General features: G+C 35.3%; 3 protein-coding genes across 4 annotated transcripts; all 3 read left to right on the forward strand.

The window, feature by feature from the left end:
- Nucleotides 1-1,147: 1,147 nt before the first annotated feature.
- Nucleotides 1,148-4,789, forward strand: LOC100711623 (extracellular calcium-sensing receptor-like). The gene is made up of 6 exons (XM_025898384.1): nucleotides 1,148-1,318; nucleotides 1,427-1,724; nucleotides 1,869-2,663; nucleotides 2,785-3,012; nucleotides 3,266-3,389; nucleotides 3,876-4,789. Exons 1-6 carry the CDS (start codon nucleotides 1,185-1,187, stop codon nucleotides 4,787-4,789), a joined length of 2,493 nt encoding a protein of 830 aa, XP_025754169.1. The 5' UTR covers nucleotides 1,148-1,184.
- Nucleotides 4,790-5,526: 737 nt separating this feature from the next.
- On the forward strand, nucleotides 5,527-8,553 carry LOC100711892 (extracellular calcium-sensing receptor-like). The gene is made up of 5 exons (XM_025898409.1): nucleotides 5,527-5,802; nucleotides 5,990-6,802; nucleotides 6,883-7,110; nucleotides 7,231-7,354; nucleotides 7,634-8,553. Exons 1-5 carry the CDS (start codon nucleotides 5,554-5,556, stop codon nucleotides 8,551-8,553), a joined length of 2,334 nt encoding a protein of 777 aa, XP_025754194.1. The 5' UTR covers nucleotides 5,527-5,553.
- Nucleotides 8,554-12,266: 3,713 nt separating this feature from the next.
- Nucleotides 12,267-14,558, forward strand: LOC106097071 (uncharacterized). Of its 2 annotated transcripts, none has more exons than XM_019367257.2 (4): nucleotides 12,267-12,449; nucleotides 12,845-13,085; nucleotides 13,680-13,740; nucleotides 13,823-14,558. In XM_019367257.2, the coding sequence occupies exons 1-4, from the start codon at nucleotides 12,274-12,276 to the stop codon at nucleotides 14,458-14,460; spliced, it is 1,116 nt and encodes a 371-aa protein (XP_019222802.1). In that variant the 5' UTR covers nucleotides 12,267-12,273; the 3' UTR covers nucleotides 14,461-14,558. The 2 variants fall into 2 exon arrangements, with proteins under 2 accessions (XP_019222802.1, XP_025753626.1); XM_025897841.1 differs by having other exon boundaries at nucleotides 13,683-13,740.
- Nucleotides 14,559-16,711: the final 2,153 nt, after the last annotated feature.

Consider the following 16,711-nt stretch of genomic DNA (forward strand, 5'->3'; position numbering starts at 1 on the left):
GAATAAGGGACATTACTTATCACCAATCATGAAACTGATTATGTGGATCATTGTTATGTGATGGTGTTAATTGTCATGTAAATGTACTGTTCATAAAGTTGGGGAACTAGCAAGCAATGGAGAGTGGGGGAGTCGGGATGTCAGGATGAGAGTCAGGATGAGTGTTGAAATGTTTCTCCCAATTATAACATTGCGTAAAGATGAACAGAATCCACTTTCTGGGATTTTTCATGATATTTATCCCAACTCCGGATCTCCAAAGACTCTTGAGGCAAATTTGTGATTTGTTGAGTGGCTTAAAAAAAAAAAAGACCCCATCTTGAATTTTGTGTTTTTACATATTCTTCACACCTCTGGGTTTTAAAAAAAATATAAAATTTAATTAATGATTTCATTTATTAAGGTAAAAAAGATACCCAAACCTATGTGACCTTACATGAAAAAGTAATTGCCCCCACGAACACTTTATCTAATTTAAATGTTATAATCAAAGTCATGATTTGGGGCTTGTGTGAGTTACAAAAAATATCAGATTTCAAAATGAGCCACAGGAGTTCAAAATTTTAGAACGAATGCTTTAGATTTTTTTTTAAATGACTGTATGACAATGGTGAAATTTCACTGACTCTAATCTTAATTTCCATTATGGTTAAGTAAATTTAACAGTTAATGTTTTAATGTTTGATTTAAAATATATTTTCTGATATTAATTGTATGTCTATAATATAAAACATCTATATAAAAAATAAAATTTCACTATTCAATTTATGATTGTTGTCAATTATAAACTAACCTTGTATCTAATAATGAATATACTAAAATTTGCCCAGGAGTTGGCGAAATAAAAAATAAATAAAAAGGAAGGACAAAGCAAAGCAGATTAGATAAGAAAAACTTTTTAAATTATTTCTTTTCATTTGGGCATGTCTCTCTTCTTGCTCCACCTACGGGTCGACAGAAATGAGTCATCACTACTGTATCATTATTTCTCATGTTACTCCAAAATGCATAAATACCAGTTTAAGATTCAAATTTATCTAAAGGCACATGTGATGCAATCCAGTGTTTTATTTCTCACTGACAGCATGACATCAATGCATAGGTGGCCACAGCAGGGTTGGGCAATTTTACAAGTGTTATTGGTGGTGTCTTTCTCTCAGGCCGATGAACAAGTATGCAGGCAAATGGGGGATCCTGAAAACCCCCAACTATCTCAGGATGGTAATATTGTATTAGGGGGAATCTTTTCATTTTACAGCAGTTGGAAAGACAGAATGGACACCTACTTGCATAAACCACTGCCACTGCAATGTACCAGGTATGTGAAATACTGAGTATTAAGATAATCCGTACATGCTTTTGCCATACCACTGTTTCTGGTTTAAAGATAATTTGGTTTTAATTCCATATCTCAAACTGAATCAAGTTTGAATTTCAGAGGCTTCCAGTTTGCTCAGGCTATGCTTTTTGCCATTGAGGAGATTAATAATAGTACAGACCTACTGCCAGGAGTCTCTCTAGGCTACAAAATCTATGATGCTTGTGGCTCCATGTCAAGAAGTGTAAAAGTTGCACTGACACTGACTAATGGTAATGAAATTGTTGCTGGACAATCTGAGAGACCATGTACCAGACCTTCACAAGTGCAGGCCATAATTGGAGAGACATCTTCCTCCCCTTGCATGGCAATAGCTACTGTCCTTGGACCATTTTATATACCAATGGTAGGTAGAATAGCTAATAAAAATATTTGCAACTATACAAATGCAACTGTCAATGTTCTACTTTTTTTTCTACTTAATTTTTTCACCGTTTGTGGCAAAAAAATCCAAGTGTGAATGTTATACTTTGGACTTTTTCTCTATTAGATCAGCCACTTTGCCACATGTGCTTGTCTCAGTGACAAAACCAAGTACCCATCCTTCCTCAGAACAATACCCAGTGACTACTACCAGAGCAGAGCCCTGGCCAATTTGGTCAAGTATTTTGGATGGACTTGGGTTGGAGCTATCAGAACCAATGATGATTATGGAAATAATGGCATGGCCACATTCACAGAAACTGCACAGCAGCTGGGCATCTGTCTGGAGTATTCTGTATCTTTTTTTAGGACAGATCCAGCAGATAAAATACAAAAGATAATTGACATTATAAAGGCTTCAACCTCCAAAGTGATTGTTGCCTTTCTGTCACACATGGATATGGATGTGTTAATGTATGTGTTATCCCAGCACAATTTGACTGAATACCAGTGGGTAGGTAGTGAGGGATGGATTTTTGATTCTCAAACAGCAGCATTGGATAAACATCACATACTGAATGGTGCCATAGGCCTTTCCATTCCAAAAGCACATGTCAATGGCCTGAGAGAGTTCATGCTTAATGTGAAGCCACTCAATTCATCTAATAATGAATTGTTTACTGAGTTCTGGGAGGCATTATTTAACTGTAGGTTTAGGCAGTCAAAATCAAGAGCAACCATTCAGAGAGAGTGTACTGGACATGAAGATGTGACTGGAGTTCAAAACAGCTACACTGATATGTCTCTCATGCCTATCTTTAACAATGTCTATAAAGGAGTGTATGCAGTGGCCCATGCACTTCACAACATCCTCAGCTGTAATAAAACATGTAACAAAACTGTGCCGCTAGATCCATTCACGGTGAGCTTTTTAATAACTTAAAGTTTGAAAAAATAATTTATTATCCATTATTTATGTCCTATAGCGAGTTAGTTTGCAAAGTTTTTCTCAGGTAATTAAATAAATTAATGTTGTTTTATAGATTTTACAGCACATAAAAAACATTGACTTCAAAACAAAGGAAGGAGATGAGGTTTACTTTAATGAGAATGGAGATCCAGCAGCAAAATATGAAATTATAAACTGGCAGCCAAGAGAAAATGGTGTTGTGGAGTTTGTCACAGTTGGTCTTTATGATATATCATTAGCTGCAGAAAAACAGCTAAATCTGCAAAACAAGTCTTTAATTTGGGCAAGAAACTCAAAGCAGGTAAGCTATCAAATATTTGTTTTTTTAAATCATATTATAACTGTACATATTTTATACATATTTTTGTATAAAGGTAAGGTATCAGTCTAATTAATTACAATAATTACAAATTCCATTTGAATAAAATAGTTTGGCACAGGAGATATAAACATCTATTGGCTCCAATATTTAATAACCTTTTTTAACATTAGCAGTTGAGGGCTGTAAGGGCAATATTATACATGTTTTTCTCATAATGCCTTTGTTCATGCAGGTGCCTGTGTCAGTTTGCAGTGAGAAATGTCCTCCAGGAACACGCAAGGTTCTCCAGAAAGGAAGGCCTGTTTGCTGCTATGACTGTATAAGATGTGCAGAAGGAGAGATCAGCAACATTACAGGTTATGTTACAAGTGTTATATTCAGTGTACACTTTTGTGTTTCTTTTGCTCGCTGTGCCTCAAAACAAAAATTTTATCATGATTTGGTTATGTTAAGTTCTTGCTTTACTGTTTGGGTTTTTCTTTCAGGACTATCTGTCATGTAAGACTGGAACTTTTTTAAATTTATTTAATAATTAAGCAAAATTATTGTATGGTGCCTAGGTCTAGAGATTTAGAGGTATGCACTGGAGAGATGAGGAATGAAAGCCAGTGGAAGCGAGTAAATGAAAGTGGGATGGGTGTAAAAATGAAAATGCAAGGAGTAGAGATAGTGAAGGCAGATGAATTGAAATACCTGGGATCAACTTTCCAAAGCAAAAGACGGTGCAGAAGAGAGGTGAAGAAGAGTGAAGTGCCTCTATGCAGTGGTTGGAGATGAGTGTCAGGGGTGATTTGTAATATGTTGATATTACAAATAAAATTGTTGATTTTTTTTTTTGGCAGATTCAGTCACCTGTGTGAGATGTCTCCCTGAATATTGGTCAAATGAGAGAAGAGATGCCTGTATAAAGAAGGAAGCAGTGTTTCTATCATATGAAGAAATTATGGGAGCACTGCTCACTGCAGCATCTGTATTTGGGACATGCACAACTGCTGGTGTGGTGTTAATTTTCTTCAAACACAGAAAAACTCCTATTGTGAGAGCAAACAACTCTGAGCTGAGCTTCCTGCTGCTCTTCTCCTTAACCTTGTGCTTCCTGTGTTCTCTGACCTTCATTGGTCAGCCCTCTGAATGGTCCTGCATGCTGCGGCACACAGCGTTTGGCATCACCTTTGTCCTCTGTATCTCTTGTGTTTTGGGAAAAACAATAGTGGTTTTAATGGCCTTCAGAGCTAAACTTCCTGGTAGTAATATGATGAAATGGTTTGGACACACACAACAAAGGCTCTGTGTTCTGGGATTCACTCTTGTACAAGTTATCATATGCATTGTCTGGTTAACAATTTCTCCTCCGTTTCCATTTAAGAATTTTGAAGAATTTAAGGACAAAATTATTTTAGAATGTGCTCTAGGCTCAGCTGTAGGGTATTGGGCTGTGCTTGGCTACATTGGACTTTTGTCTGTCTTATGTTTCATTTTTGCTTTTCTGGCTCGGAAACTACCCGATAATTTCAACGAAGCCAAGTTCATCACTTTCAGCATGCTGATTTTCTGTGCAGTATGGATTACATTTATCCCGGCATATGTCAGCTCTCCAGGAAAGTTCAGTGTTGCTGTAGAAATATTTGCTATACTTGCTTCCAGTTTTGGACTGCTAATTTGCATCTTCATACCCAAATGTTATATAATCTTACTGAAACCAGAGAAGAATACAAAGAGGAACATGATGGGGAAGAAGGCACCCCATTTATTTTGAAAAATGCAAACAATGTTTTCTTTGTATTTATAACATTTATACATAATTGTTAGTCAAACTGAATAGATGGTTCTCTGAAGTTACCAAAATACCTGTCCAGTACCATTCCTGCCTATTTCTACTATATACAGTCATAGCATGAATGCAGTATATCGTTGAAAACAACTGTGATTAGATCATATAAATTCATTAGCCTTATATTGTATGCCCTATGAATTATACTATATACTATAATGCTAATAAAAGTGTGATCAAAACATCTTTTGCCTAAGGTGTGCATATGTCTCTGGAGGCTACACTGAGCCATGACAACTTGAAAAGCGTATAAAGCCCCAGTATGAAATGTAAAGCTGATTGGGGTGATGTTCAGGCAACAGCAGAGATATGGTATTATTGAGACTGCTACTCTTCATTCTATTACTGGAGAAAGGAAATTCTGCATGTCAGCTGCAAGGCTTGGCACAACCACCTGAACTAACCCAGGATGGGGATCTTGTTATTGGAGGCATTTTTTCATTTCGCACAGGCCAGGATTATGTAACTAACACATTTCAGACAATGCCAGAATTTCGAAAATGCAAAAAGTATGTATTGTTTATCCTATATCCTATTTTATATGAGAAATTTGTTAAATTTACGTTTCATTTTAAAGAGTTTATGCTTGTGTGTATTTTGTTCTAAATTGGAACCTTTAACATAAAGTTTTTGTTACTTTTATTAATAATTACAGCTTTAATTTTAGAGAATTTCAATTTGCTCAAACAATGATCTTTGCCATAAATGAAATCAACAAAAATCCCCACATGCTGTCTAATGTTAAACTTGGCTATAAGATTTATGATAACTGTGGAACCATGGACATACTGAGAGCAGCACTGACACTGCTGAGTGGGTTAAATAGAGAACTTGGTGAGGACAGCTGCACTGAGACGGTGCAAGCAATCTTGGGACATTCTGGATCAAGCCCAACTATTGCATTTGCACAGGTTGTTGGAAGGTTTCATATACCTGTGGTAAGTCAAAGAAAACAAGTCATTTAAGTGTAATTTCACTTTTCATATTGCACTTTTGCACCTCTACAGTTCTCTCGCAAAATTGCAAGAGTAAAATTATAGCTACAGGTAATGCATAAGCCTAAAATGGCAATATTTAATGTTTGCTCTGCCAATGCTATTCAGATATTTGTATATTTCTATGCAGATCAGCCATTTTGCCACCTGTGCCTGTCTGAGCAACAGGAAAGAGTACCCTACTTTTTTCAGAACTATTCCCAGTGACTACTACCAGAGCAGAGCTCTTGCAAAGCTGGTCAAGCACTTTGGATGGTCCTGGGTTGGGGCATTAGCTGTGGATAATGAATATGGCTTCAGTGGCATAGCAGCATTTATCCAAGCTGCAAAAGAATATGGAGTGTGTATTGAGTATTCTGAAGCATTTTCATCATCAGATCCACCAAACAGACTACAGAGAATAATAGAAATCATTAAGCAGTCCACTTCCAAAGTTATTATGGCTTTTATGTCTCACAGAGAAATTAAATTGCTGGCTACTGAGCTGTACAAGCATAACATTACAGGACTCCAGTGGATTGGCAGTGATGCATGGATCACAGATCACTCTCTGACTGACAGTGAGGGACACAAAATCCTGGTGGGCTCATTAGGCTTCACCAGCCCTAAAGCTAAGATCTCAGGGCTAGAGAAGTATCTAAAGCAGCTGTACCCCTCACAGTTCCCCGATAGTCAGTTTGTTAGGGAATTCTGGGAAGAAGTGTTTGACTGCTCTCTCAATAGAACTGTAAACACTCAAAAACAGCCATGTAGTGGCCATGAGAGCCTGCAAAACATTGAATCACAGTTCACTGATGTGTCTGAGCTCAGATTTACTGATAATGTCTACAAGTCAGTTTACGCAGTGGCTCATGCTCTCGACATGTTGATCAAATGTGATAATAATCAACTGTCCTTTTCTAATGGGAGCTGCACTGACCCCAAAAACATTAACCCATGGCAAGTGAGTGACTGTCAGTTCATTCTGACAATATGATAAGAGCTGAAATGCTTAATTTAATTTCTATGTAATTTCTTTTTTAGGTCTTACAGTATCTTAACACTGTAAATTTTACAACAAAAGAAGGGGAAAGGGTGTATTTTAACAAAAATGGTGACACCCCAGCAAGATATGAACTTGTTAATTTACAGTTTACAATTCGAGGAACAATGGAGGGACGAACCATTGGCATTTTTGATGCGTCTCTTCCAGAGAGAAATCAGTTTATCATGAACAACATCCGGGTTGTCTGGGGCAGTGGGTTGACTGAGGTAACATAGAGACTGAAGTTTGAAATCTTCATATGAATATTAACTTTTAAGTTTTTTAAATCCTTATTTAACTATAGAGATAGTGCAAAATGAATATGATTGTTTTTATGCCTGTAGGAGGTGCCTGTGTCAGTGTGCAGTGAGATGTGTCTCCCTGGAACACATAAGGTCCTTCAGAAAGGAAAGCCAGTCTGCTGTTATGACTGCATACCTTGCCCAGAAGGAGAGATCAGTAATGTGACAGGTGAATAAATAGAAAAAGAAACAAAGAATATTAAGCAGCTGTATACTGTATTGGTAAGGCTACACACCTTTGGAGTGGGAATTGCAAGTTCAGTTCCCACCCACTATCCAGTAAGGGTCCTGGCTAGACCCCCCATGCTGGAATGGCGCGGCTATGTCTGTAGCCTGACCGCAGCTGGGACACAAGCATTTCACTACATGTTGTACTCTGTATGATTGTGTATGTGACAAATAAAGGTTGTTTGTTTGATAATTCCCTACTTTATTTTTAATTTTGCAGATTCAATACACTGTGCGAAATGCCCACCAGAGTACTGGTCAAACAAACAACGAGACGCCTGCATCCCCAAAGAAGTAGAATTCCTGGCATATGATGAAATTCTAGGGTTAGTGTTAGTGTTATTTTCATTGCTGGGAGTTTTTCTAACTATGGTTACAACATTAGTCTTTTACTGTCACAGAGAAACCCCAGTAGTAAGGGCAAACAACTCTGAGCTGAGCTTCCTGCTGCTCTTCTCCTTAACTCTGTGTTTCCTGTGCTCTCTGACCTTCATCGGACGGCCAACCAAATTGTCCTGCATGCTGCGACACACAGCATTTGGCATCACCTTTGTGCTCTGCATCTCTTGTGTTCTTGGTAAAACAATAGTAGTTTTAATGGCCTTCAGGGCTACACTTCCAGGGACTAATGTGATGAAATGGTTTGGCCCTCTACAGCAGAGACTCAGTGTTCTGGTCTTTACTTTTATACAGGTTTTGATATGCATACTTTGGTTAACAATAAACCCACCTTTTCCTTTTAGGAATTTGCTACTGTATAAGGACATAATCATTTTAGAGTGTGATACAGGCACAGCTGTAGGGTTCTGCGCTGTCCTAGGATATATAGGACTTCTGGCTATATCATGTTTTGCAATTGCCTTTTTGTCTCGAAAGCTACCTGATAACTTTAATGAAGCAAAATTTATCACCTTTAGCATGCTGATATTCTGTGCAGTTTGGATCACATTTATCCCCGCCTATATCAGCTCACCTGGAAAGTTTACTGTGGCTGTAGAAATATTTGCTATTTTGGCTTCCAGCTTTGGACTACTTTTCTGCATTTTTATGCCAAAATGTTATATAATCCTGTTTAGGCCAGAACAAAATACTAAGAAACACATAATGGGAAAGACATCAAATTATGATATACAATATTAAGAGTTTAAATTCCAGGGCTGGGTTGCAACTACACAATCTTCCTATAATGTTTGTTAATGTGAATAAATGTCATATGTTGTGACCAGTGTGACAAGTGAAAGACAGTAGAGTTACATTTGTGATGCTTAGTCCAACCATGATGTTGCCAAATACATATTTTATATTAAACTTACATTTAATTCTATTTGTTTGTTTGTTCATTTATTTCGATCATCTAAACAATATACAAAGTTCATTTAACAAAGTAAAGAAGAGTTAAAAATGCTATACAAAATAAAGCTAATAGATTTCAATATTGCTTCACCTGTTCTGATTCAGTTACATATCGAAAAGGAGTGGGAAAAAGTGCACACTTATTTAATCCCACCTCCACATTTCATGTGACATAACAGAATATACTGAATAAAGTACCCCTAATTCAATCAAATATAAATCATGTGCTTCACCTTCACGCAACATTCAGTGACGTACCTCTAACTGAACTTTTGTTGGCATCTGCCCTCTCTTTCCCCATTCCTTGTTTAGGCCCATGTTATACTGGTCATTTAGATTGAACAGTACATAATTGAAACATTGTGATTTTTGATGGGCTGGATATTGATTGTTATATGCCTTACTTCACAAATATGTGCATTCATTCATACTTGTTAAACCTTGAAAATAATTTAACTTAAAAATCTAACATAATCTAATACTCTGTCTACTAGTAAAACTGAAAATGGCTACCCATACTTAGTTCATAAAAAATGTTAATAGGAATTGTTTAAGATTCATGTTACTATGAACTTTCGAGAAAGTTTTTATTAGGAATTGTTCTTTACTTTTCATTAATGGGGTTCAGTAATGACCAAACTTCTATTCTGAAGTTCAAATGAACAATGATGCAATACAAAACAAAAGATTGCACATACAGAAAAACAACAGACAAGAAAAACTGAGGAAGGCAAATAAGTGCACATCTGTTTCAGGCATGACTTTATTACCCAATAGATTTATTCCACTGGGACAGCTGCACCAGAGTCCAATAAAGGAGCCGCATGGGATTAAATACAGAAACAGATTGCTTCATCCTTTAACACAACAACAAGAGCAACAGGTGGCATATTCCATCAAGCAGAAAATAATAAGGTCTAATTTAGTTAACATCTTTGTCACAACATGTAACTGTTACATGTTTATTAAATTAAGGCTTTGTTTTGATCTCTTGCTCTCTTGCCTCCTTTCTTTCCTCTGTTTGTTTATTTAAGGTATTATCTCAGTGCTACTGAACTGTGCCATTCCTTGATCCATAAGTAATTTAATTAAATTTTATTTCAAACTCTTTTTCAAGTTTGAAAGTTTTTATTGCATTGTACAATATTAACATAGGTATAATGAAAAAGTTTTTGATTAAAAAGAGAGTTCTGGCTTTGTGCTGGCAATCAGTTTGTGTCTTTAAGAGCTTAAATCAAAAGATTTTATAATATTATACCATAAATTTTGAATTCATTGACAAATGTACTATAGTCAGTACAGTACACACACACATACATACAATAGTAACAGCTGCATTTGACATCTTGCAGTGCCTTTATACCAAAAGAATATAAACTTAACAATCTATTTACTAAAAGAGTAAGATAAATGACAGCTTATGCTAATTCCAAAGTTACGAAACATTATCCAACTGGTAAATATAATAATTGCTGCAAAATATGGGGCCGTGGAATTGTATTTGGCACTTCTCATCGGTATTTTTAAGGGTAATCTAATACCAACAGGGCCTGTGTGAACAGAAGTTTCTTAGTTACTAAGTTAAAATAAATAAATAAAAATAAGTTTTAAACTACAATGATAACCTGTTGCAATCCCATTCAATCAAATTATTAAAATACAAACGTATTTTCTTGAGTTGAGTTTCTTGAGTTGATTACATGGGATTGCACAGGAACAAATTTCAGTCCCTCTAAATTCTTTTACCACTTTTCTGTCACAACCCTTTAAAGAATGGGCGGTAGTTTCTATATTCCTTTGAAACAAACAGTCCCACGATAATTTTACAAAAGGGCCTTCTGAATCTCTTTATTTCTTTATATTTTTGCAGACATTTTTGATCTCCTAAGATGGAGATTTAGTTGCAAGGCATGAATGCATACATTTAACTCACATACGTTCAAGGACCGTTCAGATCATGCATTTTTAAGCAGCTGGTGTCTCTTTAAATTAAAATGTCACTTTAAATTTTGGGGTCTTCAGTCAAGATTTCATATATGCGCAGAACTTCCACATCCACCATAATAAAATGAAGCAAATATTTAAGCACAGTTTAAAGTACATATAACTGTGTTATTTTACAGCTATAGTTGCCCTCCATTCCAGGGACTGTTGAAGGTAATACATGATTGCTTTTATGACAACATTCTTTGTGCACAACAAACATTAAGAACATTCCAAATTAAATTTTGGTGTTTGCTATATCTAGAATATGCTTTGTCTTTTTCCTGATTAGCATATTAATTTATCAGTAAATTTTGTTTCTTTCTAAAAACAGACTTGGTGGGGTGTTTCAACTGTCTGACTGATTACTAGCTAATTGGGAGAAAATACTAATAAATACAGAGACTTGCATTCTTGAAGGCAGAAACTACTTTTTTTATGCAGAGCTCCTATTTAACATTATTATTTTTAATAGGCCTGATCAAGTAGTGACCAAGACCTCTGCTGAGCTTCCTGCATGGTGCCACACACAATAATTTGAATCACATTTATATTCTTTATTGCTTCTTAAGGAAAACAGTAATTGGTTTAATGGCCTTCAAGACAAAACTCTTAGGGACTAATTGATACTCTTGCTAAAAATAAAACTTATTTTTTGTCATTATTAATTTATAGACAATATTTTATATAAGCTAATAATCATTTGTGACTAATCTGTAAGCATATTTAATAATGATTTTAGCAATTGTGTTTCCCAGGACACATTCCTAATAAAAGAATTTCAACATAATCTACTCTATTAACAAACAAATTATATATATTAATAAAATTGTTATTATTATTTTGGTTATTATTATTATTATTATTATTATTAGTAGTAGTAGTAGTAGTAGTAGTAGTATTGTTTTTGTTGTTGCTGTTGTTGTACAGTGGTGAAGGTCCTGGGTTTCAGTATACTGACTGGCTGATGTCTTTCTGTGTGGAGTTTGTATAGTTTTCCTGGGCTTGTGATGTTTCTTTCTGGGTATTCCAACTTCCTCAAATAGTCTCAAGACTCCTGTATTTGACATAGATGTGAGTGTGAATAGTTGTCTGTCTCTTTGTGTTAGCCCTTCCATAGACTGGCAAACAACTGAGGGTGTCCTCTGCCTTTCACCCTATTACAGCTGTGATAGATCCAGAATTCCTGTAACTCCAAACTGAGTGAGCAGTGAAGAAAGTGGATGGATATAAGAGCTGATTTACAGAAACAGCTGTAAAAACTTACAGGCCCTTATTATGTTGGTCTCAATAAACACTCTAAGACATTTTTATTAAACATTTTTAGGAAACCAGACACATGTGTTATAGTTGATATTCCTAATTAAAAAAAAAAAAAAAAAAGATTACAACAGCAACAACACAGTTATTCCATGTACCAATGAGAGTGGCTCATTGTTTTGGCTACACTTTTTTTTGCTGCAGAGAAGAAGCTATAAAACATGTCCCTCTAAGAAGCGTGCATGTCAAAGGCAAGGCTCTGAGATGACAACAGTCACATTTGTCTTCCTAACACTCTTCATTTGGGTTTTGTCATGTGACACATGGCTCAACCTGGACCAGTATGAGCATTATGAAGAAACAAAGGCCTTTGCTGCATTGTGTAAAAATGTTGCCATTCATGACAATGACAACACAAAACTAACACAGACATGTGACAGGTGAGTAAATTACAACGTGACCGGTGATCTGTGTGTACATGGGTAGCCGGTGTGGTTTTCCCAGAAATTTGGGAGTCTAAATACCATAAATGATAATATGTTTTGAATCAATTACAATTTCAAGTCATTAGTATATTACTGTAATTATAGGCAAAGTAATAGGCTCAGTGCTGTGTTATGATACTTTTTCTAGTTTTGGATTTCACATTTAAAAATGGTTTGCCATAATTTTATCTTTCCATCTTATTTAAATGAAATCAAGTAATTTTTGTGTGCCTACAAATAATGAATACATGGAAATTCAAGCAATTTGACAGTAAAAAAGTGTAATGAATTCATGAAAACTTGTAAAATGCTATTTAAAAATGTTTATAATTCTTTTCTCACTTTTTTAGAATTTCTGAAATGAGTGTTGGCTCTAATAATATTTTCACACAAGAGATCAAAACAGACTGTACAGTTTATGTGGATCTGGCTTTGAACTGCATGGCCTCCAATGGATGTGTACACCTGCTTCAAGAATATAGGTACACTGTGAAAGAAGATAAGGAAAGCAAGCATGTACATAAATGTAGAATTCTGCAGTTCTTGGTATATTTGCTGTCCAAGACCAACTGTGTTCTACACGTGACACAGGTAACTGCCAGATTTATGATAGAAAAATAAAATAAATCCTACTGAATAGAAAATGAGACGTGAATTTAGAGCACTGCAACAATCATTCCTGTTCTTGTATAGAAACTCAAATTTTGCTCATGCCAATTCAATACAAATTGCACTGATAATGCTATGTATTATCTGTAATTAGCCTTCATCCAGATATAATCTAATCATTACAGGATACATTTAAATTACAGAAATACCTGCCCATCTGTTCTTCTGAGATCTCTGACACATTGAACCCACATTATTACTCTTGTCCTGGTGTACCACCGGGAAAAGAAATGGATTGTATATGCATCTGTAATGTGTACTTTAAGGGCAAATTCATTCAAGTTTCTGTATATAAAGACCCCAAATTTCACAGTGTGTTAATATTTTAATGTTGCTGACAACAAAATGAGCCAAGAATCCTTTGAAAAACTGAAGAGCTTATGTCAAGATCAGCTGCAATAAGATATGTGTGCAATTAATATGTCAAATTGTGTTTTGAGATTTTTGTTTTGTCCATCTCCATTTGTTGTGTCTATGATGACTGTCCAATAACAGATTCTTTTTTTATTTCATCAGCAGATGTCATCCAAGGTCTATTCAACACACTACCCAAAAGAAGTGTTTCTAACACCAGCAGGTAATAAACAAATAAATACACAAGTTCTTTAATACCGTGTCTGAATAGTTGTTTAATAAAGCATAACTTTGTTTTCATACAGATGGCGTCAGAGTTACTGTTTACACGGGCAAAATTGTGCAGCCAACAGATTCCAGTAAATGGGTGGGCAAAATTTTTCAGGCAGCTCTGTTGCTGTTTGCGATGCACATGACAAGAATAGACATGTCATCAAGCAGAGTCAGCCTGCATCATAACTGCAACTTTTCACCATCAGTCAACATGTACCAGCCATCTCAGTGGTGTATAATACTTGCATGCTTGACCAGTGTAGTGGGGAGAACTGTTCATGTATTAATTATCTTCAAGGCAGCTCATCCTGTCATGAAATTGTCTTTTTCAACACACTATCGATTAAATGCCCTACTTGTTACTGTGTTGCTCATCTGGCTGACATTTAGTATTTTTTTCCTCAATAATAACATGAAACATATGTCAAAAGACCTACTTATTGAGGGAACTGATGGATCAGCACTGAGATCCTGGGGTGTGTTAAGGCAGATAGAGCTATTAGCTACTTTGTGCTGTGTGTTAGTTTCCCTTTCAAGTTTGCGACAATCCATCCTAACAAAAGTCAGTTTCTTGAGTATCCTTTTTCATGTGCAATTGGTCACCTGCCACCAGAATTCTAGGATCCCAACAAAGTATCTCTTAATTGTCAAGATCAATAGGTTAATTTGAAGGTCATTTTCAAGCATCCATCTCTCTCCACTACAGCTGTCATATGAAATGTGAAAACAAAATGAACATTTGTATTAATGCAGATTAAAGCTGTATAATAAAAGCATCCGTCTGTGTCCTCTTGTACGTCATTTTCCTGTTCTTTTTTTTGCTTGTTTGCTCCTTGTGGCAAGAAACATTGCTCAGAAGAGTGCGTAGAGCACGTGCCATTAATATTGGTCCAAGAAGTATGGCTTTTATGTTTTTTTAAACACAATTCCTTTTTTTTTTTCACTTTCATTACTTCTTTTAAATGTTTTACAGCTATACGTTAATTTGAATAAGTTCTCGGTTAAAATGAACTGAATATGCTCACTTTTGGTTTCCCTTTAGTTATTTATTTGTAGCAATTCCTTTAACACAGAATTATAACAGAGTAATAAAAAAATCACATTAATCATACTAAAAATAATACAGAAAATTATATGAGACAATCAACTGACAACACATTTTTTTTTTAAATTGTAAAAAATGTATGTTAAAAATAATAAGTAAATAAAAAAATATTAGGGCTTCTATTAGGGAAATTAAATATCCAATTACTTTTCTGAGGTCTCTTTTAATATTCAGCATGGCAGACAGGCTGCATGTTGTATGATACAATTAAACCTGTTTAACACGCAGTTTAACATTTATATTTTGTTGCCTAGTGTTTAATTGTCATACGTAAATATATTATTATTTCTAAACAGGAGTCACATCATTTTTCAGATCCACTTTGCTCCTTCACATCAGTAATTACGTACATCGCTATTCAAATCCAAGTCATAGCGTACATCATAGCCTGTGCTTATTACCATCAGATCAGTATAAAGCACAGGATGTCCAGTACAAAACTACCCTTAGCTTCACAACATTTTTTTCATTTTGTTTAAATCTTCTTTTACATTTTGTATTTTATTTATTTATTTTAATTAATTTAATTGCATTATTCCCTATTAAAAGTTTTCCTCTTTTTTCAGTTGCACCCTGAAGAGAAAACCATACTGGATAATTTGCCTCCAGATCACTCTTTATGTTCTGGCACACCAGCAATCTGCATGTCTTTTCTCACTACATCCCTAAACATTGAATGTTGTTTTCATTGTTCCCTCCTGGCTGGGAATTCCATCTTCAACATCCTTTGTCCAGTATATCCTATATCCCTCTTCTGCCCATGTATAAACCATTGCCTTTCTAACTGTGCCTCCAAACCACTTAACCAGAGCATTATCTCTGTTATCCCATCCATCTCTTTCTTAGCCATCTGTCCAAACTGGACCCTCTCAATAAAATTCCAGCCACCTGTATATTGGCCTTATGTTATCTTTCGATTGATGTGTGGTAGTGTCAGTGTTTGAGTCACAGGTGAATTGTAATGTACTATCCAAATACAAATATTGTTTGTACATGAACAAAGCACCAGCATCAGATAAGAAAAAAAAAACACAATTTGATGCCAGAAACAATAATAATTAAAATAAAAATGTGTTATTATAAAATAAAATAAACAGATAGAATATCTGGCCAGTTAAAAATGAAATACTGATTAGATTACATAATTAAATGTACTTTACTTCAGAATATCACACATAATATAGAGTTAATATTAAACCAATATACCATGAAGTATTGTTTAGATTCCCAAAGAACATTTGAATTGCCTGTCTTTTACAAGTCAATCAGCAGAAGTAGAGATAGAAGTAGTTTCAGTGATGTAAAAAAACAAAATAATCTTTTGAGAATGGGGGAAGTGCTCACAATGGATGGAGACATTTCTCTGATGATTGAAGAAAAACTATAAAGGTCAGCTCCGAGCACACAACTACTTCAGTGAAGGGGAGGGTAGCTCATGATGAGTATGATCACTTTGATTTTATTCACTCTGCTGGCAAGAATAAAGTCAGACAACCATACATGCAGACTGATTGGACAGACAGGATTCATGGAGTTTTCTAAAGAAGGTGATTTAATTATAGGAGGAGTTTTCTCTATGTCTAGTACAAGGACACTTATAGATAATAACTACCAAGCACTTCCATACACATACTGCACGAAGTAAGTGAATATGATTAAAATAAATAAATAACACCTGTATGTTATGCTAGTAGAGTACTTCATGTCTTTCTGATATAATGCATTATGATAATGTGAAATATTTTATGTGTATAGCATCAACAGTTGACACTTTCTTTACAGACGGAATGACAGGGAACTGAAATTTGCCAGGACA

The sequence above is a fragment of the Oreochromis niloticus genome, linkage group LG14 (assembly GCF_001858045.2).
Source record: "Oreochromis niloticus isolate F11D_XX linkage group LG14, O_niloticus_UMD_NMBU, whole genome shotgun sequence".
NCBI lineage: Eukaryota > Metazoa > Chordata > Actinopteri > Cichliformes > Cichlidae > Oreochromis > Oreochromis niloticus.